General features: G+C 39.2%; 1 protein-coding gene across 2 annotated transcripts in view; it reads left to right on the plus strand.

The window, feature by feature from the left end:
- The window catches only part of tafa5a (TAFA chemokine like family member 5a), a 149814-nt gene extending 125887 nt beyond the window's left edge, over positions 1–23927 (plus strand). The window contains exons 3-4 of one of the 2 annotated variants that reach the window (XM_065263460.2): positions 5071–5198; positions 22213–23926. In XM_065263460.2, coding sequence (XP_065119532.1) covers positions 5071–5198; positions 22213–22221 — 137 coding nt within the window. In that variant the 3' untranslated portion in view covers positions 22222–23926. Of the gene's footprint in view, positions 1–5070; positions 5199–22212 lie in introns of both variants that reach the window. The other variant, XM_065263461.2, reaches the window with a different exon arrangement.
- Positions 23928–25603: the final 1676 nt, after the last annotated feature.

A 25603-nucleotide genomic window follows, 5' to 3' on the forward strand; every position in this document is an offset into this window, starting at 1 on the left:
TATATTTTAATATACAAACTCGTTCATATTTTGGGCGAACGTGTACTGCTGCCAAATAAACGTTACTGTGAACTCATTCATTCTGGTGCCTGTGAACGGCACGCTCTCTCAGTTTAACGTCGTTCAATAGGGTGCCAGATTTGTATATTCTTCCAGGCGAAAACCCGACTAAAACACACTGTAAACAGGCCTTAATGTGTAGCGGAAAAAACACCCAATCTGGCAACACCGCCACCACTCGGTGTTCACCAGTCACGCTGCATGCGTCATCACAACAACACAGACGCTGGTGGAATTCCTGCCGCGCAATTGAAAAATAGTTTAACATTAAATAACATCATATTTGTCCTAAATCGTTAACGATTAACATAGGCTGCTAACGCATATTCCGCATCTTGAAATAGACTTTGACTAAGCTCACGCTATTTAACGTGCACGTGTGGTGTGCAATACCTGCGAGTTGTCAAACACGCAATGCCTCGCAGCGCTTCTCGCCCGGGGTGCGACCCCCACCCAGCTAGCCTTTCAAGGTATGTGTAAGCAAATACAAAAATTAAAAGACAGTCAATGCTAATGTAAACCCTGGTTGGATAAGGATTTAAAGTTGGACATGAAGATGAAATCTGATGCATTTAGCTTCAGTGTTAAAACTGATCAAATAATTGCTGTCTGTGGTGGTTCTATATGGGCTATAATGGCAATCATTTAAAAATAATAATATGGGAAAAAATAACTATAAATAACTATAAATTCATTTTTGGAACTGTGACCTAGTTTAACATTTTCAAATATGAACTATGAACTGAACTAGTTCATTTTAAAATTTGTGAACTGTGAACTAAACTAGTTCATGTAGAAAGTGAACTTTCCCAACACTGAGAATATGTATATAAATAATTATGATATAAGGTTAAGAAACCTGTTGTACTGATGTGATGACCAGTTATAGTTTTAGTGCTAGTAAGCCTATTTTGATGTGCAGATTAATTCAGGACTTTGTGTAGACATATTTTATAATAAGTATTATGAGGTGGTCCGCGAAAATTCTTGATTACAAATAGTGGTCCACACACACAAAAAGTTTGAAAACCCCTGTCTTAACATATATCAGTGCTGAACTAGTCTCATCAAGGCTAATACAGTATGCACAGCCAAGGGTTTTTTAAAGGACAGAAATGATAAAGATAGAAAAACAGAAAAAGATATTAAACTTTATGGGGGAGTTTTCCAAGACAAGCTACTATACGCAGCCAGTGTAGAGGAGTGACGTGCATCCTCTTAGGCTCATTAAAGACCACTCTTGCTGCTGCATTCTGGATCATCTGTAGAGGTTTGGTTGTGCAGGCTGGGAGTCTGGCCAGTAGTGCATTGAAATAGTGCAGTCTGGACAGGACAAGAGCCTGAACTAGGACTTGTGTAGCATGCTCATATAGGAAAGGTTTAATTTTCCTAATGTTGTAAAGGATGAATCTACAGGAACAGGTGGTGCTTGCAACATGATCTGTGACGCTAAGCTAATCAATTACCAATTCAAGGTTTCTGGCTGTCCTGGAAGGCATAATGGTCGAAGAACCTATTTTAATGGAGAAGTTGTGATGAATCTTAGGATCTGTCGATATCACAAGCAGTTCCGTCTTAGCAAGCGTTCAGCTGCAGATGATGATCCTTCATCCAGAGTGAGATGTCACTCAGACATGCTGAGATGCGGGAGCGTCAGGCTGGAATGACAAGTGGAGTTTTGTGTCATCTGAATCAGAATACAAACCATCATGTACATTGCGGTTGCAAGATTCTGGTCTCTTAATAAACATTAGAATATCAAAATCAACTAAAGGTGTTAGATCATATTCCTATCTAGCCCCTTAACTCTGGAATGATCTACCTAGCAATGTTTGGGAATCAGGCACACTCGATCAGTTTAAGTCTAAACTAAAGACCGATCTCTTTAACAAAGCATTCACTTAAATTCATCTCCTAAACATACTTAGGCCACAGTAGTAAGCTTGTCCAGAACTGAGCATACATCCATTTTTCTGTATGACTTAAACATTACATGTGAGCCGCCTCTACACTAATAGGAACTTGTTTTTGTTTCCTTGTCTCGTCCTTGGTTCCCCAAGGACATAGAGACTCACAGACCCAGTTCCAGTTGCTGTGATGTTCGTCCCACTATTAATCTACTTGTGTGCCATCTTCGTGATGCCCAACCAATGTATGTTCAGCGACAACCAACTGCTGAATTTTATTTCGTTTTTTTTTAATAATTTGTCAGTAGTTATATATTCTATGCCCTGTAACAACATTATGAGTTACAGCTGCAATCAGTGACACAGTGTCTCAAATTGCAGGTGTAGCGTGTCTAGGGTGACCATACGTGCTTTTTCCTGGACACGTCCTGGCCAGGATTTCGGGTGTGTCGTCCGGAAGTCGCATTTGTCAACCGCATACGTCATCGAGGTCCTCACATAAAAACATTATAAAAAAAAGATTTCTCTTAAGACATACAATCATTAGTTGTATTCTTATTTTGAAATGTAACTCTTGCTTGTCTGAAACACAACCTGAAATATTAACCTCGATGACGTATGCGGTCGACAAATGCGACTTCCGGATGACACACCCGAAATCCTGGCCAGGACGTGTCAGATGAGAACTGGTCATCCCTTCTAAGCCTGGTTTTTGTCCTAGGAGTTTTTTCAACCCCTTGATAGTCTATTCCAAGCTATATTATAAGCATAGTATATGTTCACTGTGTTCACTTGGAATGGAGTATTACTCATTACATTATTTAATAAAAAATTACTCCATGTAACTTCAAATACTTCACCCTTAATTATATTTAAAACTGCCATGCTTTGTTGTTCTTTGCTTTTCTGTGTTTTCTTTGTTTCTATTTCATGTGAAGCTGGTTTGGTATGATAAAAAATTGTGATAATTAATTAGTACATAATTAAAATTGAATTGAATTGAATTACTGTATTGACAAACCTTAAGGGGCGGTTTCCTGGACAGGGTTTATACAACCTGATCTCACAAATTTCCGTGTTATAGTCACAGAATATTTTGCTCTTTTATCCGTATTTTCTCCGCATTTTTCTGTGTCCATACCATGGACTTTCTTTTCCGTGTCAGTTTCAAGTATTGGTTACTCAATCGTTTTTCATATTTTCTTACCATTGTTGCTTGGGTTTGAGGTTAGAACGACTTTCTGTTACATAAAATGACATCCTAACCCAAACCTAACTCTAACCCTAACATCAGGCGACAACTGTTTAAAAAACAGGAAATAGTATAAACCAATAGTTAAAGTGACATCATAACCCGAACCCTAAATCCAATCCCAAACCAAAGTGACAATGGTTTAAAAATAGGAAAAACAATTAAGTAACCAATACGTGAAACTGACGTGGAACAGAAAGTCTGTGGTACGGACACGGAAAAATGCGGAGATCCATGACAATGACACGGAAAAATGAGCAAAATATTCTGTGACTATACCACAGAACTTTGTGAGATCATGTTGACTAAAATTCATGTTTGAGCTGCCTTAATTAAAAAACACCTTGTACCGACAGATCTTAACATATATCAGTGCCATTGATTTGTCCCAATATGCACACCAGTATAGTTTGTAAAAACTAGTTAAATGTCCTTATATAACTAAGGCCTAGTCCTGGGTTAATCTAAACCCTTTCTGGGAAACCACCCCTAACAAAGATTAATAAAAGATGAAAAACCATATTGCTTGTGGTTACTTCATGTTAACTAGTGTATTCATGAAAGTTACAACAAATACAACCTTATCGTAAAGTGTTACCAAACAAACTAACAAAACTTTTCTAGAGTAATTCACTGCGAGTCATCTTGACCGTTGCAGTTTACTATTAACAAATAAATAAAATATACATATGCCTAATCATAATAATATATATGAGATTATATTTGCAAATGATTAAACCAAACTGCATTGTGTGCCATTTCTATTTTAGCTCCTGCTTTCTTGCATACCACAGTCGTCAAACTGCGTCTCAATCATTACTCTCAGCACCCATGGCATATAAAAAGGCAGTGAACTTCAGATCCACCTTGTCCTTTAGTCCGTTTTTAGCGCCAGTTATAAATGGTATTATAACACAAAATGTATGACAGAATAGACGGTCAGTCATGGAATAAGCTTGATTATCCACAGTTATTTGTTGAGTCTTTTACTTCAATTGTTATATATAAACACACGTTGTTCAGTTGTTATAAACCCATTGTGTTGAGAGTGCAGTTATACCTTTGGAAATAAATAATTCTAATACTATTTTAAACACAGAAGTTTCCACTTTAGGCATTCAAATAAAAAATGGATTGAGACAGAGGTGTTAAAAATCTAATCTTCTGGGTCATTCTTTACACCAGAGATGGAACGCTCGGGGATGCAGTACCTAAAACAAATATGTGTATTAGATATACAGTTTTGTATACAATGAAAAAAGTTTTCTATGTACAGGATAGCATTAGTATTCTATTCATTTGCTGTGTAATCAATCTTAATAGATCTCATGTTCCAATAGCTTGATTACTGCTTTAAATTTCTCCATTAATTAGGTTTTACTCTTCCCCCTTTTGTCTCTCTGCAGCATCTAAAATTTGCTAAAGACTACAAAACACTATGCCAAACAAAAACACAAATCAGCAAGTAATTATCCAGCCCTCTGATTTTTTCGATTCTTTCTCTGCATTTAAATATCGCTGTCAGAGATGAATGATGTCAAAAGCCATATTAGAATGAAAATGTCAAACAAAGAGAGAAAAAGACAGAAAAATAACATTTACTTCAAATATTAAGTTGAAACAACTAAAATGATAAGTATTTTTTACAGTGTAGCTTGTTGCATGTCACGGTATGGCAGGGAAAGAGATCTCATGTAACTCTTGACAGCTGGTTGCTCTATTGTCTGTAGAAATTATAATAGCCAACAATGGATTCAATATGGAAAGGTGCTATTAGACTCAATATGATCATATGTGTCTTTGTGCTGGTCCTACAGATCATATCATCTTAAGGGTTTCTCTGATCCACAGCTAGTATCGTGAAGACCAAGCAGTGGTGCGACATGGTGCCCTGTCTGGAGGATGAAGGCTGTGACTTGTTAGTAAATAAATCAGGCTGGACTTGTACACAGCCCAGTGGCAGGGTGAAAACTACCACGGTAAGACCAAGCTTCTCGTATGAGCATCTGTCATTTTATTTCCTGTTCTAAAAGTCAACTAAAATTCATTTCTGTACTCTTTGAATTTATTTGCTGATTTAAAAAATCAAGTAGAAATTAATCTTTGGCATAAAATGGACTAATAAATATTTCACATTAAGACCAGAATTATTAAGGGGGTTAGTGGGGTCCATTTTAATTTTATAGTTAGGGATTTAACAGTTATGACATTCCATTTTCTCTGTTTTTAAACAAATATGAAATATGACATGGTAGAACAAATATAAGTCGTTGACAAAATAAGCTTAAAAAAATATATAGATTATTGTAATGGATATTTTTGAGTATGTGTATTAATTAAACAACAATTTTTTTTTGTTTGTTTACTATATAGTGGCATTTACAATTATAATACACATCTTAAATATAAAACTAACATTTGGGAACTTTACTATCACACTCCCTGTCTGTACTTTTCACAAATGTCCAACTGATGGCAAAACTTTTTTTTAACATAACAAAGAAACAAACTATTCAACAAGATTATAAACATGGCATTGCACCAACCAACAATTGAATAAGCTAAACAAAAGACAATGGTAGGATGATGGCTGTACAGAGGTAGACAGTACTTAAGTATTTTAGTTACAATTCTAAGCATCTGTACTTTATAAAAGTGTTAAAGCAACACTATGTAGTTTTTTTTTACCTTTAAATAATGTCTCTAAAATTATTTCAGTGATAGAACAACTTTTAACTGGACAAATTGTACTGTTGCTGCAACCTGAGCAGCCTCCTAGCTGCTACAAGCACACTCTGAAAGTGGCGGTGGAGGGTAGAGCACACAGCCCCGCCCCTCCCCCTGCCTGCAGAAGAGTGTCTGATACCAGGCACTGTTGCGCTTTTCAACCACATGGGGGAGCTGTAAGTCATTCTTACATGGAAACTACATAGTGTTGCTTTAACCTTTGGAAAACTTTTACTTTACTACATTCTAAAGCAAAGAATCATACTGTTTATTTATTTATATTGCATATTAAAATGTATTTAATATCTAATTACATGAAAATTGTCTCCTTTCGTACTTTTACCCAAGCAAAAGTACTTAATAAAGATCATGCAATCCAAATGTTGCTAATAAATACATTTTGATACAGTTTTGCAATCAGATAGCGTGCAAGATTCTTTTTTTTTTGTAATTGGACTTCATTGGTCTTCTCTCCTACGCACCTATCTATCACCTACAGGTGTGCGACCCTAATTTGTAATAGATGGATTTATACTTAGTTGCTTGTTGACTGAGAAAATTGTTTGTTTCACGCACCCTGGGGTTTGCAACCACTAGAACATTACTTCATTTAATTCATATTAGATCAGTTTATGAACCACAAGGCTGACAAATCCAAATCAGCAGGCAACACAACAAATTACTACTTTGACTAAGAATTGCGCCAATGTTGGAATTTTCACAAGAAGAAGCGAAAAAGATTCTCTTTCCAAAAGATATTGATTTTAACTTACCACAGGCTGAACACCAAGTACAACTTTAAAGACTTATCAATACGCCTGAAAATACATGGATCCATATAGTAGCGGCCGGTGACTTCTTTTTGCGAGGGCGCTTTCGGCACAACATGTATGTAGCCCGTCATGTGTGTTGCTCCTGTTTTCAAAATATGTCTTGCATCATGTGAACCATGTGCATCACGTGTTTTGTCAAAATAAGTGCCTGCTGTACACGCGTCAAAACCGTTTATGATAAAAGAGACGCTCGCATTTTCCAGATACTCGCATAATCTCATGCGTAATCAGAGTTTGATGTTAAGGGAGTGTCTTGTGTGTATGTTGTGTACGTGAGCGTCCTTTTATCATAAACGGTTTTGACGCGTGTCCAGCAGGCACTTATTTTGACAAAACACAAATGTGCGTAGTTCACATGACGCAACAAAGACATATTTTAAAAAACGAGCAACACACATGACACTCCGAACACATATTTTGAATTGGCAGGCCTCAGATGAGCAGTCACAAGCCGCGACTGGATCCATATTAAGTGACAATTGGAGGAACAAGAGAATTCCATGCAGTCTGAAAAACAGAACACAGTGTTTTTAAAGAGATGAGATTCTTAACAAGTGTTCCATGGATTTGATGCTCTTAATTGTGAGAATTATCTGCTGATGTTAATGAGACAAATAAAAAAATTGTCATATTGGAAGAGAAGATCAAATCTAACCCTCAAATTGGCTTTGACTGCATTCTTGCTTCTATTAAGTCTTCTACGGAAAAACATCAAGAGAATTTGAAGGAGACCAAGTTAAAAAAAAATATAAACGAGATAAGGAAGATTATCTTTGGAATGAGGTTTATCCATAGGACATCAGCTTACTACTCTACCAGTGTCTACCAGTTTGTGGATCAGAGTTTCGCAGTCGGGAGAAAGGAACTGCATGGCTTTATGGTAATGGACAGAGTGATTCCACGGTGAGCGAATTTACTATAAACAGTGACTCAAGTGCCCAAGATTCTATTTTTTTGGGCAGACGTGAAGAAAATAAATGGCGAAGAGGTTCAAGGGCCTCAAAGAAACTTATGACTGTGGACTCAAGGCTTCTCAAAGAGACAGTAATTAATATTTGGGGAAAAAACTAAGGATCAAATTGGTGTTTTGTTTAAAGGATTGTCTTTTGTTCCGACAAGTCGTGTTAATTCTTTTGGTCTAAAAGTTGATCTATCCAAATGTCACATTTTTTTCTAAATCGGTGTCTGGTTCATCTGGTTAGTAAACCTTCTAGACCTAAAGTACTTTTTGCCCACATGTGTAACCTACATTTGGTAACACTTTATTTCGATAGTCCACTTTAGACATTATAAGTAACTTTGCAACTACTTAACAACTACCAATCTTTAGAGAATTAGTAGACTATCTGCTTAATGTCTACTAACACTTTATTGTGATGATATCTCAACAGACATTCAACTGTCTATAAGTATCTTTGCAGGTGCATGTCAACTTATTCCTCAAACCCCAACCCTTACAGTCTACTAATACTCTAATGACAATTAGTTGACGTATAGTTGCAAATTATTAAAAGTTAGTTGACATGTAGTTGCAAAGTTAATTACAGTTAGTAGAATGTCTAAAGTGGACTATCAAAATAAAGTGTAACCATACATTTTGTCGGTTAGTTGAACTAGATCTAATGAAAACTTGCTCTCCTAGCCAAAACAATTCTCACAACTTTCATTGAAAGAGAAAAAAACTAAGTGATGATCCGAATATTATTATAAAACCAGCAGACAAAGGAGGAGCTATCATAGTCCAAGAAACAATTAAATACCAGCACTAAATTCTCTCACAATTACAAAACACAAGGTTTTAAAAGAAACTGCCCAATGATCCTATTAATATTTATCTGAGGTACTTTATTTTTTAGAGAATGCAAAAAACAAAGGGTTGGATATTCCAGTCACAGTTTCACTTTTTATATTGTCAACATCCTATTAGACATGTCTTTTATACTCTTTACTTAAAAAATGAAGTGATCCTCCAGGCCGACCAATTATGGCACAGACTTTTATCTCCTTTATCTCAGTATGTTGACTTTTTATTAAACCATATCTACAGTCTTTACCATCTTACATTAGGGATTCTACTGATTTCATTAATAAGATTTCGGATTTACATAATTTACCAGATATGGCTTTATTATTAACTTTTGAGATAATGAATCGCTTAGGTTACTCACGTAACCCCGGTTCCCTGAAATAACGGGAACGAAGCATTGCGTCAGTTAGCTGACGCTATGGGGGAAACTCCTGTTTACTCCGTGACTGAAGCCTATTGGTTAACGTCTGTACAAAGTACAGACCAATGACGTTTGAACCCGCGCGCGGGAGGAACGCGTCCCTATATAAGCGCGGTTCAATCGTCAGGAGCTCATTATATTCGACTGAAGCGCGCAGCCGAATAACACTCGCTGCGTAGACGTTTGTAGCACGGCAAGAGACGCAGTGCTTCGTTCCCGTTATTTCAGGGAACCGGGGTTACGTGAGTAACCTAAGCGTTCCCTTTCAATACGGTTCACTTCGCATTGCGTCAGTTAGCTGACGCTATGGGGGAACGTAATCCCATCACGCCGTGCATACACAACGTACTGAAGTGCCTTACCGGAGAGACACTGCGTGTGGCCCTATACCCGGCATATTCACAGCTTTAAAAGCAAATGTGTAAGCACCATATAAATTGTTGACGCGCACACGGTGGGGTTTTAAACGCACCGGGGGCACATAACATAGCACAAGACGGCGAGGTACCGAGCGCGCCGCGGCTGTGCGAGATAAGTAAATTCAGAGTCACGTTGGTGAGCTCGCTGAGCGCACCGTGGTGTACACATAAAACGCATGAGCGTGCATGATTGAGCCGAGAGAACCTGCGCTCGTAGGGCAGGGACGTCTAAGCTGTACAATCTGACAACGTAGACGGCGAAGACCAGCCGGCCGCGTAGCAGATATCAAATATAGATATAGATACCCCTGTAGACCAAGTTCATGAAGAAGCCAAACTCGCACAGAGTGGGCTCTATATAGGACATAGCTCATAGAGGGGCGTGAGCCAGTGCGATGGTTTCAACGATCCATCTAAATAACCACTGTTAGCAACAGACATACGTAGTGAGTGATCTGCGAAGCTCACGAACGGTCGATCTGACTATAATATGCGGCAGAACGGTTCGTAGCGTGGGATTATACAGATACCACAATAGTGTGAACCCAGGTGCACCCTCGAGCGCATCGGGATGCATATAGGTAGAATTATAGTGCACAGATCGGTGAGCTTTCCAAGCGCGCCGTAAATGTGTATTGACTATAAATTGCACGGGCACAGGTGAACACTTGAATACATCGTGAATGCATATAGATGAATCAGAGTGTTATAATGCACAGGCCGGCAAGATTCTCGAGCGCGCCGTCATGTGTTCTGATAATAAATTGTGCGCACACGGGTGAACTCTTCAGTGCACCGTGAATGCGTATAGATAAATCAGTGCACAGAACGCGCCGTGAATGTGTACAGATATGATTGATGAACGTAACGGTGGGCACCCAACGCACCGTGAACGTACACAGATGAACAACAATGTATGTGTCACAAAGCATAACACAGCTGTGTATACAGGTGAGCTTTCCCAAGCGCATCTTATTGTATACCAAAATGTTATAGCGTGTACATGTGAGCTTCTCTAAGCGCACGGTGGACGCATATAATTAAAAACCATATCGTGCATACAGGTGAGCTAATGGGCGCACCTTTAATGCAACAAACCTCAGTAGTGCGCGAAGCAGGGATGTCGAAGCTGTAAACTGACAACGTGGACGGCGGGGACCAGCCGGCCGTGTCACAATTGTCAATGAAAAACCTCTAAGACCATGCCCATGCTCTAAGACAAGTGAGCATAATTGTCACGGGAGGTGATAACGTCAACGATCCATAAATAGCCTGTATTGACAGGTGCTCTAGTGAGTGATCTGTGACGCAGATGAACAGCTGATCGTCTGATGTACGTCAGACGTATGTGTCATACAGGACCTTGGACAGTTCCAGAGCGCTGTGCCTCGGGCACCGTCCGCATCTGAGAAATGACAGGCCTATGAATAAAGTGAAAAGCCAGCCGTAAAAGCATGGTTCGCTGTTACCGCCGCCGTCGGCATCTGAGAGATGACAGGCTTGTGAAATAAATGAATGGTCGGTCGTAAAAGCGTGGTTCGCTGTTATCACGGCCACATAGATATAGGTAGGGGAGAGAGCTGCCGTGCCTCTGTAGTGAGGAGAAAAGTGTTCCACCGGCGATTCGCGGGGGGTTTTGACTTTCAAATGTCACTAGACAGAATGGATCAGACTTTGCATAAGGACGCCTCGTGAAAGGGGTCCTAGCAGCTTGTGTCAATGTGTCATAAGGCACGTAATGTAGGTCGTGTCCCACGGATGCCATCTCCGCACGCCTATCGTAATGGGTTAATATTGGTAGTTAAGCATGAGATGCGTATCACTCTGATTGAACATAGCTTATAAAGCGATGCAATGAGTTTATAAAGGAGATGACTCGTCAGCTTGTTCAGGGGGCGAGATCTCAGTCTGGTTCGGTAAATAATGAAACCACCGTAGATTGCCCGACCGCATTATCACAATAACACGGTCGAGAGTGCTGCAGTGCTAAATCATCCTCTTAATGTACCGTATTCACAGTACAAGGTGATTTATATGAGACAAACGGCGTTCCACGCGCCGAAGGCTGATTGCCGTCGTAAAGCGTGTTCAACCCACAGCAAATGCTGGGCTAGCTCGTAATGACAGCACTTCATGCAGCCGTGTGTAACTTAAGCAAGCTTCCCGGCCGTCAGCTCGGGGCGGGACCTTTGCTTAGTCAAACTGAAGTGGACTTATGAACAGAATGCCACGATATTCAGCTTTCTGAGGCTCGTTAGAGGGGTACGTGTGCCCGTCTTAAACGAGATGCCGCGCGCGTCTGACTGTGCGCGCGCTTTAAGCTTTGAAACTTATTGTGGCGGGTAGCAAGCTCACTTGAGGTTGATATTACCCTTAGTATCTCCGAGTATTGGAGCGGAGGTGTGAGCGTCTTCGGATCCGCTAATATAAATCAGCTATATGGCCGAAAAACGTCATAAACCGCTTGGCTGTAAGCCTTTGAGTGGCCGTCCGGAGAGGGCGCGATTCAAACGCTTGGAGCCATGCAAAAGTCTGAGGCTGTCCTTCCTCTAGGAAGAGAGAATAACAGCCGTAAGACCGTGCTCGTTTGCGCCATCAGCATCGTAGCGGAGAAACTGAGGTGGGCTGCGAGCGAATTTGGCAGAAAGGTGTTAGAGACACCGTACAGTCGTGGGGTGTCAATACACAGTATATGGCCAAACCGGGGTTTTTTCGGCTAGCGTCGATAGAATTATGGACAGCGGGCCGTGTGTGCGTATTACTGATTGCTTGTCAGTAAGGCGATAAAGTGTTTAGAGACACCGTACAACCGTGGGTGTCAAAACACAGTACAGTAAGCACGGAAATTACTCTTTTTAGAGGAATTAAATACCGTTCGCCACTATAGTGAGGTCGCATAGCCGACAGTATTACACAGTATGTTTGGATAAACAGCACACAGAAAACATTTCAGGGCAGTCCAGCCGAGGCGCGACATAACCCCTTTTCTCCCAGACAGTTTCGTTCTCTGTTGATGCAGCTGTGCTGCGGAGACCAGAGCTCAGCCGTTCAGGTGCACAAGCCTCAGTAGTGACGGTGACCGAACGGCTCACGGAGCAGGGTAGTATGTCTAGGTGGTTTAATGTCAGACTGAACCCATCGCAGAGAGGAAGTCTGCCGTGAGGCCCGCGGTTTTGCCGTTTATTAAAAGGGCAGAAAAACCGGGTATATATATAAGAATGTACCAATATTCAGCGCACTGATATAGGACGGGACTGAATAAAGGGAGGTATTCGGGCCTCAGTATATTATAAACAAATTCGTTCTGCCTCTGATTCCGTCTAAACCAGAGAGAAATTACCAGGCAGACGAAGAATGAGCTATCTGAAGTGAGATCGGCTCAGGCCAGTAAAGCTCTATAATAAGTGTTTTAGCGCTCCAATAGAGGCGTGTCCGCCTTATCGAGCAGACGAATGAGATCGTGCCGCTCCAGGAGGGGAGGGGCATGAAGCTCTCTTATAATGAGTGTTCTTGGTGCTCCAATAGCGGCGAATCGGCCCTATCGAGCAGACGAATGAGATCGCGCCGCTCCAGGAGGGGAGGGGCATGAAGCTCTGTAATCGTTGAACACTGGACAGCTGCATTTAGAGGCAGCGAGCCGTAATACAGCGTGCTAGCTAAGCCGTTAAGAGACCTCACCACTGTGGGGAAAGGAGCGAGGGACTCCGCGAGCGTGGAGCACGAGTGGCTGTGCTATGACAGGGGCAGACCGCCCGTGTTTGCTTGTCGTACGCATCTATCCAGGTCTACGGTTCCCCGCTTGTTCATCTCAACAAGAGAGGAACGGCAGAGGGGAGCAGCAACACAGACAGAACAGCCATGCGTCGTGACGGTATCACCCGATGCACTCGGGGGATTAATATATGTGCCAGAGATCTCGCCACTGAATGTGAGAGGAGCGAAGGGACTCTGTAAGCATGAACGGTTGCGGTGTGACAGAACACAGGGGGGGTTAGTCCGTGTGTGCTTGTCTATGCATCCATCTAGTCTCATGGCTCGCCGTGTGTTCATCCCGGCGAGAGAGGAACAGCAGGGGGAGCACGAAACATGGATAAGACAACCAAAGCATAAGCGCGGTCCCGGCGTGGGAGGTGCCAGACCGGTAACGCGCTCGGAGGAAATTCATAGCAGAGAGGCTCACCGAGCCGCTGTGCTGGACGCTATTACAACAGCGCCTGCTCTTTTAGCTTATAGCTTTATATTAAAAATATTGATCTTACCGGGCGGCCGCAGGGGAGACCTCGTCAGGCGTGTGTCCGCTGCACAGGGCTCGTACCACGGCAAGCGAAGGCTATCTTCGGTTCTCGGCCGGAAAGCGGCAGGGGAAGACGCTAGACCTGGACTCTGCTATCTTCGGTTCTCAGCCGGAAAACGGCAGGGGAAGACGCTAGGCCTGGACTCCGCTGCAGGGCTTTTGTCAACGGCGAGGTAAGGCTTCTTCTTTTTCTTCGGAGCAGCGAGAGGTTCGCGCTGAAGGAGAAAATAATGAGCTCCTGACGATTGAACCGCGCTTATATAGGGACGCGTTCCTCCCGCGCGCGGGTTCAAACGTCATTGGTCTGTACTTTGTACAGACGTTAACCAATAGGCTTCAGTCACGGAGTAAACAGGAGTTTCCCCCATAGCGTCAGCTAACTGACGCAATGCGAAGTGAACCGTATTGAAAGGGAACTATATATTATAACATCTCAAATAAGAGAGGGATTAATGCCCTTACACATAACCTCTCTGCACGGGGCGATGTTATACCACCTACAGAGTTTTTGATTGAGATGGCATCATATGTTTTGAAATATAATTATTTTAGTTTTGATAAAGACTGTTTTCTTCAGATTAGTGGTACGGCAGTGGATTATGAAAATTTTTATTTTATTTATTTATTTGGAGCATTGTTATGAATTTTATTCTGAAAACATCCTTTACGTATCATTAAATGGTATAGGTAGACTGATGACATATTTAGTATTTTTTGGGAGATTATAATGAGGTTTGTGAGTTTTTTGTATCCTCTATTGATTGTGTACAACCAATATCGTTGTGGTAAGTGTGCTCTAATTGTGCTCAGTGCAACAAAACATCTAAAACATCAATCTTTTGTCATCCAAGAACTGGGAAAAAAAATAGTATCTGTGATTACTTGTGTCTCTACACATGTTGTTAATTTGATTCAGTGTCCTTGTGGTTTGGGATATGTTGGAAAAACTTCACATCAACGAAAAAAACAAGGAATTAGTGGCAATAATTGGGGAAATAATGTTAATTATCCAGTTGTTGCCCGTTTTCTATCTTCGAAAATGTTTTTGTAGGATTGATAAAGTAAGTATGCAACCTAGAAGATGCAATATTGAATTGCTCTTACTGAGACTTGAGTTGTTTTGTATTTTTACTCTGCAGACGTTATCACCTATGTGTATGAATGATGAACTATTATTTAATGTGATGTTATAAAAAAAGTTGTATTATTGTGGCTTTAATTATGTGATGCGGAGTTAATGAGGTATTCAGTCATTCAGGTTGATTGGAAATTGATTCTTCACTGTGATTAGTCATGTTATCATTTTAAATACAATGGAGTTTGTATAGTATGTCGATGCCTGAATAAAGATCATGCAATCGAAACACTGCTTATAAATAAATTTTGATACAGTTTTGCAAGCAGATACTGTCGAGGATTCTCTTTGTTTTTGTCTGTAATTGGACTCCATTGGTCTTCTCTCCTACGCACCTATCTATCAACTTCAGGTGTGCGACTAATTTGTAACTCAATTAAAAGTACTTTTTACTTAAGTGAAAGAAGTACTAGGGGGCGCATTTACTTTAAGCATTTTGCTTTAATAAGCAATTCCAAAAAGTGCTGATGGGATTGGTAATATCTGCATGTTATTTACTAAAAAGGTGCAAATTAAATAACACAGGTGCAACAGCCAATTTTACTTTATTGTTGTTCCTCTATGCCCTGCTTCCCTGAAATGCGTTGATTTTGTACAAAGCTCATCGTTCTGAGAAAGTGCAGTGTCCTCCAATTGGCCAGCTAACCAAAACGCAGTGATTGGCCTGAATATCTCTGTCGTCACACGGAAATGTGTCGCTCCTTACCATGTTTGGAAGATTAGCTCACAATGTAATACTGACAGGAGTTAATATCGTCTTTACTACCTAATTAATAAGAGCCGAATTTGATCCGAAAAATGCAGATGACTAAGCTGATCGAACAGCTTTGCCAGCATGGCTTGAGCAGGATGTACTGTAACAGATCGGTAAGGTTGTAACAGATCAGTAAGGATGCTAAAACATTAAAACCATGTCTGCATTAGTGATTGTAGAAATCACAAACAACAAGTTTTACTCTGCACTGCACAAAACTTGCGATTGAATCATGGTTTAGTCAGTATATGAAAAAGCGGGCAGGATTATGATATTGACCGTTGTGTCCACGTCAACCGGCCCAGGAAGTAAACTGCTGCCTACAATCCATGTGTTCGTTGTAGTACAAGAAGAGATTTGAGTTGAAAACGCATCATCATTTACTTTTTTGTACCTTTTGTATATTGTTAACATGTACTAATACACACTTACACACCAAAGCAAATCGTGAATCAGATAGTAGTCGCTCTTTAATGTAGTGAAATTTAATTTGTCATGTCATTTTGAATTCATGAGGTATTATTGTTATTCTAGAATTATTCTCTCTTTTAACATTTGATATGTTATCTATATTCTATTGTAAATAAAATATATGTTTATGATATTAGTAAATGATTCCATTCCTTTTTTACTCATAATTTCTTCAGTGTCCCAACTTTTTCTGATTTGGGGTTGTAATTTATAGTATTTTTATTACAGAAGATTTACAGTTGAAGCTTTTTTATTATTCACAAAATTTAGTTTTTCTCTCTGCCACACATAAAACCAAATAATGTGATTTAGTAGTGCATTTGTTAAAGGAAATTAACATTTGACAGTATGAAAGAGTTTAAGCTAATATAATAACATTGATAAAAACTGCTATTGTGGAGATCATGCAGTTGACACATGCGAAGCCATTGCTGTTATGAGTGTTGGGGTCTGTGTAATTAATCCCACTGCGCCAGTGTGGCACCACAAGACACCACGGTGCCCAGGCTTGGACAGCATTGCCATGGAGACGACAGCTGCTCTACATGCAAAATCTCTCAGTTTCCGCAAACCATTATCTCCTACTGCCAGCTCTTGCCTGAAGGGGCCAAGTCAGCACTGGAGACTGACCACTTCCATTTTCGTCTGACCAACCACCTTTCCCTACCTAACAAAGAAACGCAATCTGCCTATCGTTAAGACTGGGGCAAGCTTTTGCACCATGTGGTATTTTGGTTTAACTTCTACTTAACTGGATAAATTATTTGGTCTCAGTAGCCCTGGAGCCTGTCCAAACTGTCACTTTTTTTGTTATCTTGCCAACCTCTCGTTTCCATTTCCTGTTCAATTTCTTGAGATGATACTGTTCAGTGTTTTATTTTTAAAGTTTATATGGCTGTCACCATAAAAAGTAATACATGATAATAACTCCTTGGTTTTGGTTTAACAACAAGTGATTAATAAGCAATTCACTTCAATTTTATTTATGTTGCGCTTTTAAAAATTGTTCATCGTACCGAAGCACCTTCACATAAAACAGAAACAAAGAAAACAGAGAAGGGGAAAGAACAACAAAGCATGCCAGTTTTTAAATTTATAGCCTAGGATGAAGTATTTGGAGCCACATGGAGTCATTTCTTATTAAGTAATGTAAAAAATATTACTTTATTCCTGGCCACGTTATAACTATTGTCTAAGATGAAGAACATGGAGGGATCCATTATTGTTAGTAGTAAAACAGTGTAGCATATAATACTCCAATTCCAAATTATGTACTTATATTAGCATATTTACTAAAGAAGTTCTTGGCTTAAGATACTATCACAGAAAAAGTAACAAAGTCACTAAGGTTAAAGGTGAAGTGCATGATCTCTGAAAGACAATGTTGCTATTTAAAATTACCCAAACAACCACGCCCCTACCTCAATAGAGCTGTACCTTCTTTTGATAGACCTGCTCCACACATACGCAACCCAGGCAACAATGTCAGTTAGTAGACACACCCCTTACTGCTGATTGGCTACAAATGTGTTTTGCTACTCGGCCCAACTCCCTTTTCCAAAGTTTTTTTCAAAAATCATGCACCCCGCCTTACTGTGCATTCACACCAGCCGCGGAAGAGGCGGCAAGCGCGGATGATTTACATGTTAAGTCAATGCAAACACGCGATTAGGCATCCTGCGGCGCGGTACACGTGGTTCCGCACGAATTGAGCGTTGCCGCGGGAAACGCGCGAGTTCAAAAATCAGGGGCCTCATTTATAAAACTTTGCGTAGGATTTGCGTCAGAAGTGGCGTACGGATGAAACATAGGATGCGCGTACGCACAGAAATATTCAGATTTATAAAACCGTGCGCACGCACATCCTACGCATTTTTCCCTTAATAAATCACAATCAATTCTAAATGTAGCGCAGCTTTTGCGGCTTCATGACACGCCCATAGTTGCCCATAAATAGTCCGTGAAACGCCCACATTTAATATGCATTGAATGCGAAATCATGGCAAACACAGAGAGGAAATAAAAAAAACGTAACTTCACTCAATGTGAAGTAGAAGTTATCGTTGGCGAGGTGGAAAAGAGGAGAAAAATGTTTTTTGGAGGGCACAGTGTGGGCATTACGCATTGTGATGGGGCATTTTATTTCCATCCATTTAATTGCATCTGACAAGCTACAGATGTCGGTAATAATCGACGTGGAAATGGGACATTGTTCAGCGCAAATGTAATTTCTTGTTGCTTTCTGAATGGTTGAGACATACGCCATACATTGTTTTATCAAAAATAAAACACACTAAAGGCATATGCATGAATACCATAATTCCGTAGATTATGAAGATATGGTTTACTATGAAAACAACTTTCCCCAGTGGACAATTAATACATCTATCTATCTATTTATTTATCTATCTATCTATATATCTCCTTAATTATGTATCTATCTGTCTATGTAATTGCATCTATATCTGCTCCACCAGATGGACACATTGACGAGAATATCAGTTTTGTACATTATTTCGTTCTGTGAACTATATTCTTTATGAGGATGAATTGCACAACATGCCAATATTATTGCAGAACATATTTCACTTTTCTTTTAGCGAATATGTGTTCATTTGAAATGAATTTCTGTTGAATTTTTTCACTGCTGATCGATCAAACGGGTTTTGGTGTAGACTGTTAATTGTGAGACTTGCTTTATGAAGTCTTCATGTTATTTATGAAAGGCAGTGTTGTCACTTTCACGTGTTTCTTCCATCTGCCGACAGTGTCGCCATTTCTCATTTCACCCGTTTTTGTGCGTACGCCTGGGTCAGAGCTTGCGTGACGGACAGCACATTTTCCCGTCAAGTTTGCTTTTTATAAATAACAACTATTGCGTAGAGAGTGGCGTACGCCTTCTTTTGTGCGTACGCAACGTTTATAAATGAGGCCCCAGAACTTTGGCGGAATTCCGCGCCGCGTTAACCAATCAGGAGCTTGCTGTAGTAGTGACGTGATTACAGGAAGCGAGCGGAGTGGTGTAGTCTCCACAGAGTCGCAGAAGCCCCTCCCATGACGCGGATTTCCGCGTGAATTTCTCGCATGACTAGAATTTCACCCGCGGCTTTCACGCGAGAATGAAGCGAGTGAACTCAAATGTTCAAGCGTCCAACTACGCGCGAATAGCGCGTTTTTGCCGCCTCTTCCGCGGCTGGTGTGAATCCACAGTTAAAGTACAAACCATATTAGTCAGAGCCGTTTCACTGTAATGGATAAACAAAAGTTCTAAGTCAAAATATTATCAGCAGCGTCCCAGTACGCAGGCCTGTAGTCAGGCTACAGTCAAGGGTTGAAAAAACTCCTCTAGAAAAAACCCTTGTGAGAAAACCTTGATTTCCAGGAGGGCCAGTTCTCATCTGACACGTTATATCAGCAATCTGCGACACAGCTGCAATCCGGAAAGGAGGATTGAGATACAGTGTCACAGACTGCAGCTCTGCATGCTTTCTCACCTGCCTTATTTAGTTGGGTTAAATCGTACTAGAGTTCGTTATCCAACTTGGTGCAGTTCGTTTGGGCAGGTGAGAATGCAGCAACAAGCGAACTGGGACCTCCTGAAGAGACCTTTATGCCTTGGTTGGGTTCATTTAGAGCCCCTTGAAGTTGCATTGAAACTGTAAACTGTTGAGGGCCAATAAAGTGCATTATATGGAGAAAATCTTGAAATCTTTTCCTCAAAAAAAATGTATATCTTCTCGACTGAACAAAGAAAAACATAAACATCTTGGATGACATGGGAATGAGTAAATTATCAGGAAAGTGGGGTATCCCTTTAAAGGACAAGTTCGGTATTTTACACTTAAAGCCCTGTTTTTAGATTGTTTATGATGAAATAGAACGGTTTTGACTGAAATTTCGACATCTGATGCTGCAAAAGACGCATTCCAACAGGTTTTATCGTAGTTTTTGTTCAACTCCATTGACTTGTATTAGATGTGCTGTGAGGTACGGTATTACTCCGCGCCGGGAACTTTGTTTGTACTCTTGCAATTGGCAAAGGCGGATTAGCGCCACCACCTGGGCTGGAGTGTCTATTATTCAAGCTCTAAGCGGAAGAATGTACGGGTGTGAGGCGTTTGGAAAAATAGGTCCACAAATTTACAACGAATGCTAAAACACCTGTTGGAAAGCATCTTTTGCACCGATTTTGTGTGAGCATATCAGTGAACACCCCTGACCACTCAGTGAGTTTCACGTCTTTGTAAACGAACGATTAATGCATTTTAGGAAGGATTGTTCTAGTGCACCTATACACCCATTGTAGAGGGAGGTGAAAAACAAACACCCGAAAATTCTCGGGCCAGCATCATATGTCAAAATTTCAGTCAAAACCGTTCTATTTCATCATAAACAATCTGAAAACAGGGCTTTAAGTGTTAAATACCGAACTTGTCCTTTAACTGGAACAAAATTGTTCCTTAACTCTTTCCTCTTTAAACTCTTTCAAGTTATCTTGTCAATTAAGATAAAAAAACACGTTTTTGATTCACTTTTATGGTAATGTGTAATATCGCAATTATTACCGCCCCTACCCAATTTATAAAAAAAATCTGTGTGTATGTTTTTGATAATCATTCTAAATCTGATCTCTAACAAAATCCCTTCACAAAAATCAAATTATTTAAGCTTTTTGCTATAAAAAATTATTTTGAAGAAAAATACACATATTTAAGTGTTTATAAGCAAAGAAAAAAATCAAGATAGGATAAAACTTTTTCCCATTTTGTTTGTTTATTGTTTGTTTGAAAGCAGAGGTCTGTTCTTTCAATATTTTATTTTAATATTTGTATGTTTATATATTTTTAGAAGAACATTTTCCTGGAAGGCATTTTGTGAAACTTTTGTAAAAAGTTACAAAAAATGCTGGCGGGTAACTTTTCAAAAAAAAAAAAAGGCTGGCGGGGAATGATTTAAGGTACATAATAGGTCCTTAGGATATAATATTGTAGCCCAAAAGGTACAACATTTCAATGTGTTGGAAGGATGGGACAAATACCACAACAACCAACCGGCGCATTGTACAACGACTGATGAACAGAAGTATCATAGCAACCAAAGCCCCCAGCTGAAAAAATGCTGGCAAGTGCCCACAGTTGGCATGTGCCTGGCGTTTTCAGCCACGTTTAAACATTTTGGTGTACACGCCCCCTTAGACATGCTAATGTTTTATCTAGCACCTGCTACATCTACAGGTACGAATATTTGCTCACCATACAAGAGTCAAGGGTTCATTATTATAAATTAAGCAGCAGCCTCCCTTGGCAGTATTGTGTGCCTTTTTCAGCCTGGCAGTGGACCATTTAGCAGATGGCAGTGAAATTTCACAGGCATTTTATGAGGCAGGTGCTCAATAAAGCAACTGTTTTCAAGTATTAGCTCGATTACTGTAGCATTATAATATATTTGATTACCATCACACGTTGAAATACAATATGCTTGGATTGTACCCAGGGGATTTTATACCCCAGTTTGCCCATACACTTGATGGGAGATAAATCTTGCTTAAAAACCCTGAAGTGGTTACCTGGTCTCCTTGCCTGACAATACTGGTTAGGTTGTTTTGATTCGCTTTGGGCACTTGTCAACTAGTCAGGCAGACAAGCAGCCACCCTAGGCCTTTCAGAGGGTAATCAAATCATTGTATTTTCAAAATTTTGTTTTGCTTGGGCGCAGTGCATATACAAATATTTAGTTGGCCACGTAAAACAATGAAACTAGACTGTAACCACCAAGACAAATTCTTGTACAGTAAGAACAACTTTAGCTATAAAAGAATGACTAAGCAAAGATTTAAATGCAAGACCAAGTTGAAGTCTCTGACATTGTTTACAAAAAGTTACAATATAATGTAATGTAGTTCTTTTAGCTGAGTAATGCCATATTGTATGTTCCTGACAATTTAACATGTGATGTTATGTTTCTGTTCAATTATCAGAGCATTGTGTTAAGGGAACAAAGACCATGGGTTTGATCCTATAGGGAACAAAAATGCTGATGAAATGTATGAATTGAATCCATATTAAATAACAGCATCTTCCAAATGCATAAACATAAAAGCACAACTAATCTTCCTGTTTCTGGTCGATCTAGGTGTCCTAACATTGGCAGGGGTTCCTTGAGCGCTACGAGATGAGGCTTCTTGCAGCTTCGGCTACCTGCTGTAGATACTTGCTGTCTCTCATCAGCTTAACACCTGCCTCTGCCTTCCCGTCTGCATCTTGGCTTTGTAAATGGGCAGCACCCCTTTGTGCCACGGAGAACATACGTTCACAAAATGCCCATCGGCGTACGGTTGGAGCCACAAGGTCTTTAAAGACTGCAGCACGGGACACTGGGGTGCCTACTCTAAGACTGAATAAGACACTGACTCTATTGGACTCTAGCAGCGGTTTTGACCTAATGCTAGGCTGTAAACCCAACTGCTCTCTGAAACAGCTTTCTGATGGACTATGTCTTTGGCACTGGCAACATTTTTACAGACCAAAGAGAAAAACTATGTCATGAACAAAAAACAGAACTAATACTTTGACTATGGGAGTGCACACTAAAGGACAGATTCATATCATAAACCCTGAAGAAAAACAAATATATACATATATAAAATTTTAGAAAAAGTGAGCTAGATATAGATATCAATTGACTTCACTTAATGGCATTGGTTTACAAATGAAAAACGAAAATGAATGGATTGACCAATCCCATTACTTACAATTAGAAGAAAGCATTTTATAACTTTCATTTCCTTAAACTGAGCAAAGCGATTGTATTCTGATAAACAAGGATATAGATACTGTATACATATACACATCAACAAGCTGAATTATTATTTTTAAGTAGCAAAATATTGGACGATTTGCAATATGCACTGAAGGTTAAAATGGAAGAGTACCCAATGCTTATCATCAGAAAATATAAACAACTTTAATTTTTGATTTACCAGAACTGAAATGTCATGACATGTATTTTGAGGGCCTACAAGTTATATATTTAACAGTTTTATATGTTGTACCTTTGTAGAGAACCTTATTTAACATAAATAACTTTGTGGAAATAACAGATATAGAATGTGAGTAATTCTCTGCTCCATAAAACGGCATGTTCTATGGTTCTGTTTAATTTCAAATAGAAATTTTCCAACTTTACAAAAGATTACCACAAGTACAGTAAATCGAGGAAAAGGAACAAAGGAAATGATTTAGGGGAGAAAGGTGTTAGTATGCGGAGCCATGAAAATTACTGTTTGCTATTGTATTGTAAAGGTGCATAGAAAAAAACACTTTATTCTCTGATTTATTCTGGGATTTATTTTGTGCTTGTATTTGTTCTGGTGCTCACCCTATGTCCTGACACCTCCAGTCAGAGTTCAGAAAGTCTTAGATTCATTTACATGAAGTAATTTTTTATTATGAAATATTTTAAGAATAAATTAAGTAAAAATAACAATTTGCTGAAACAAAGTCTTAATCTTATTATGTTTTGACAGATTTTTTTTTATTTTTATAACCTGTACTACATGACACATATAGACGAACCCCTTTTGATAAGAAATGAGCTGAATATTTCATTAATACATAAAGGCATTTTAAATTGACAATTAATTACAGAATGTAACAAATGACTGACAAGTGCATTTTTACTTCTCTACTTTACGAAACATTTCCAAAAATGTTCATGGTTTGAAGACATGTTACTAATTGAATCTTTGAATGGTGTAAAAGAATAGGACACTCTAAAAAATTATTTAAAAAATATTATATGAAACATAAAACATATTTTAATCCCAATTCATGTGAAAAAAGGAACTTGTATATAGAATAATATATATTTTTTATTATATTAAAATACATTTTTAAATACAAAGCAATTTAAATATCAATACATATTTAAAATATTTTTTCCGTTTAAAAGTTTCTGTTTTCAAGTTTACATTTTGATTACATTTTAAATAGATTTTTTTTGTGGAACTTCTTGTCTTTCATTGGTATGACTTAATATTAAATGCCATTACTGTACATAAATATGGTATCATTCAGCATAATGGTATTAAAATGTAATACCATCACTATACATTGTACAACGACAGTATTTTGTTTTGATTTTACAGAGAACATTACATTTATGTTTATAAAACGATTACTTCTAGTCCTTGATGTTGCGATAAAACAAGTACAATGGCAGAAAGGTGTCAATGCAATGAAAAAAACCACATGCAAATAGAAAAAATCTTCACACATGCGCTGCAGATACTCACAAACACAAACAAATACAGAAACGTACTGCAAATTCTTACAACATAAACAAATACGCATTGCAAATCCTTACAAAACAAACAAATACTCAAAGTTTGTTTCCAGGGTAACTTACGCTGTGAACCTAACCTGGGGTCTCATTTATAAAACTGTACGTAATATCTTTACTAAAAGTATACTTAAGCACAAAAGCCAAAAATGACATGCGCCCAAAAATATTCAGACTTATAAAACCGTGCAATCTTCCCTTTATAAATCACAAATAACCTGCAAGTGTGCTTATGTGAATCAGCCTCATATCCGGCCCTGTGCACTTCCATTTTTAAACATTAATTGTCAATGCAAATCACCTCATGAATGACGATCCGCATATTGATGAGACTGGCATCCAGTTGTTTGTTCGGAAGCTGGTATATGCCCAGCCAATAAATGTACGCCATTGGCATAATCCTCCAGCAGTGTAATCACAGTGCATTATGCCTGTTTTACACATACTCCATGTGCAGTGCATTTGCGTTGCGTTGAGCAATACATGTTCATCATACGCCATTGTGCTTTCACACATACTAACTTTGCACTGCGTTTATGATCTGCATCTTCTGTGTGATTCATTCAACAATGGGCAAGTAATTTCTCAATATTTTGATGATGTATTCCAATATATTCAAATAATCCATAATTGTAATTTTCTCATTTATGCTTTGTGCAATTGGTTGACAGAAAAAAGCTATTGTGTCGTATGTTGCTAAAAAGGTTACGGGAAAAATTAGCTTTGGGTTCACTCTCTGAACCAGTGCAGAAGACAATATGGATCATATTATCTGGTCTCATAGCTGCGTCTTAACAGTGACCGGCATCTGAAGTATTTTTGAATGAGTGCATTTCAAATGGATAATATTCTATGTCTGGTGGGAGCCGATCTTAGAAGACAAACAACAACCTACCACAAGTCCATTGTCATGAGGCTTGCGGTTACATTGAGGTATAGTAAAGTTTTTTTCTTTTCTTTAAAACTGCTTGATTGATACAGAGAAACGCATCTTTCTCCTCTTTAAACTGTTGCTATGTCCTGCTGTCTAATCATGTCATAAAGGTCCCATAGAGCGTAACATGGCAGAGCTATCCTCCAATTCAATTTTATTTATATAGTGCTTTTCACAAGTGTTTAACAAAAAATATAGTTTTTATGGAGACTGAAACAATATTGTTTTTAATAAGTAAAAATGTAATAA

The sequence above is a fragment of the Paramisgurnus dabryanus genome, chromosome 1 (assembly GCF_030506205.2).
Source record: "Paramisgurnus dabryanus chromosome 1, PD_genome_1.1, whole genome shotgun sequence".
NCBI classification, from domain to species: Eukaryota; Metazoa; Chordata; class Actinopteri; order Cypriniformes; family Cobitidae; genus Paramisgurnus; species Paramisgurnus dabryanus.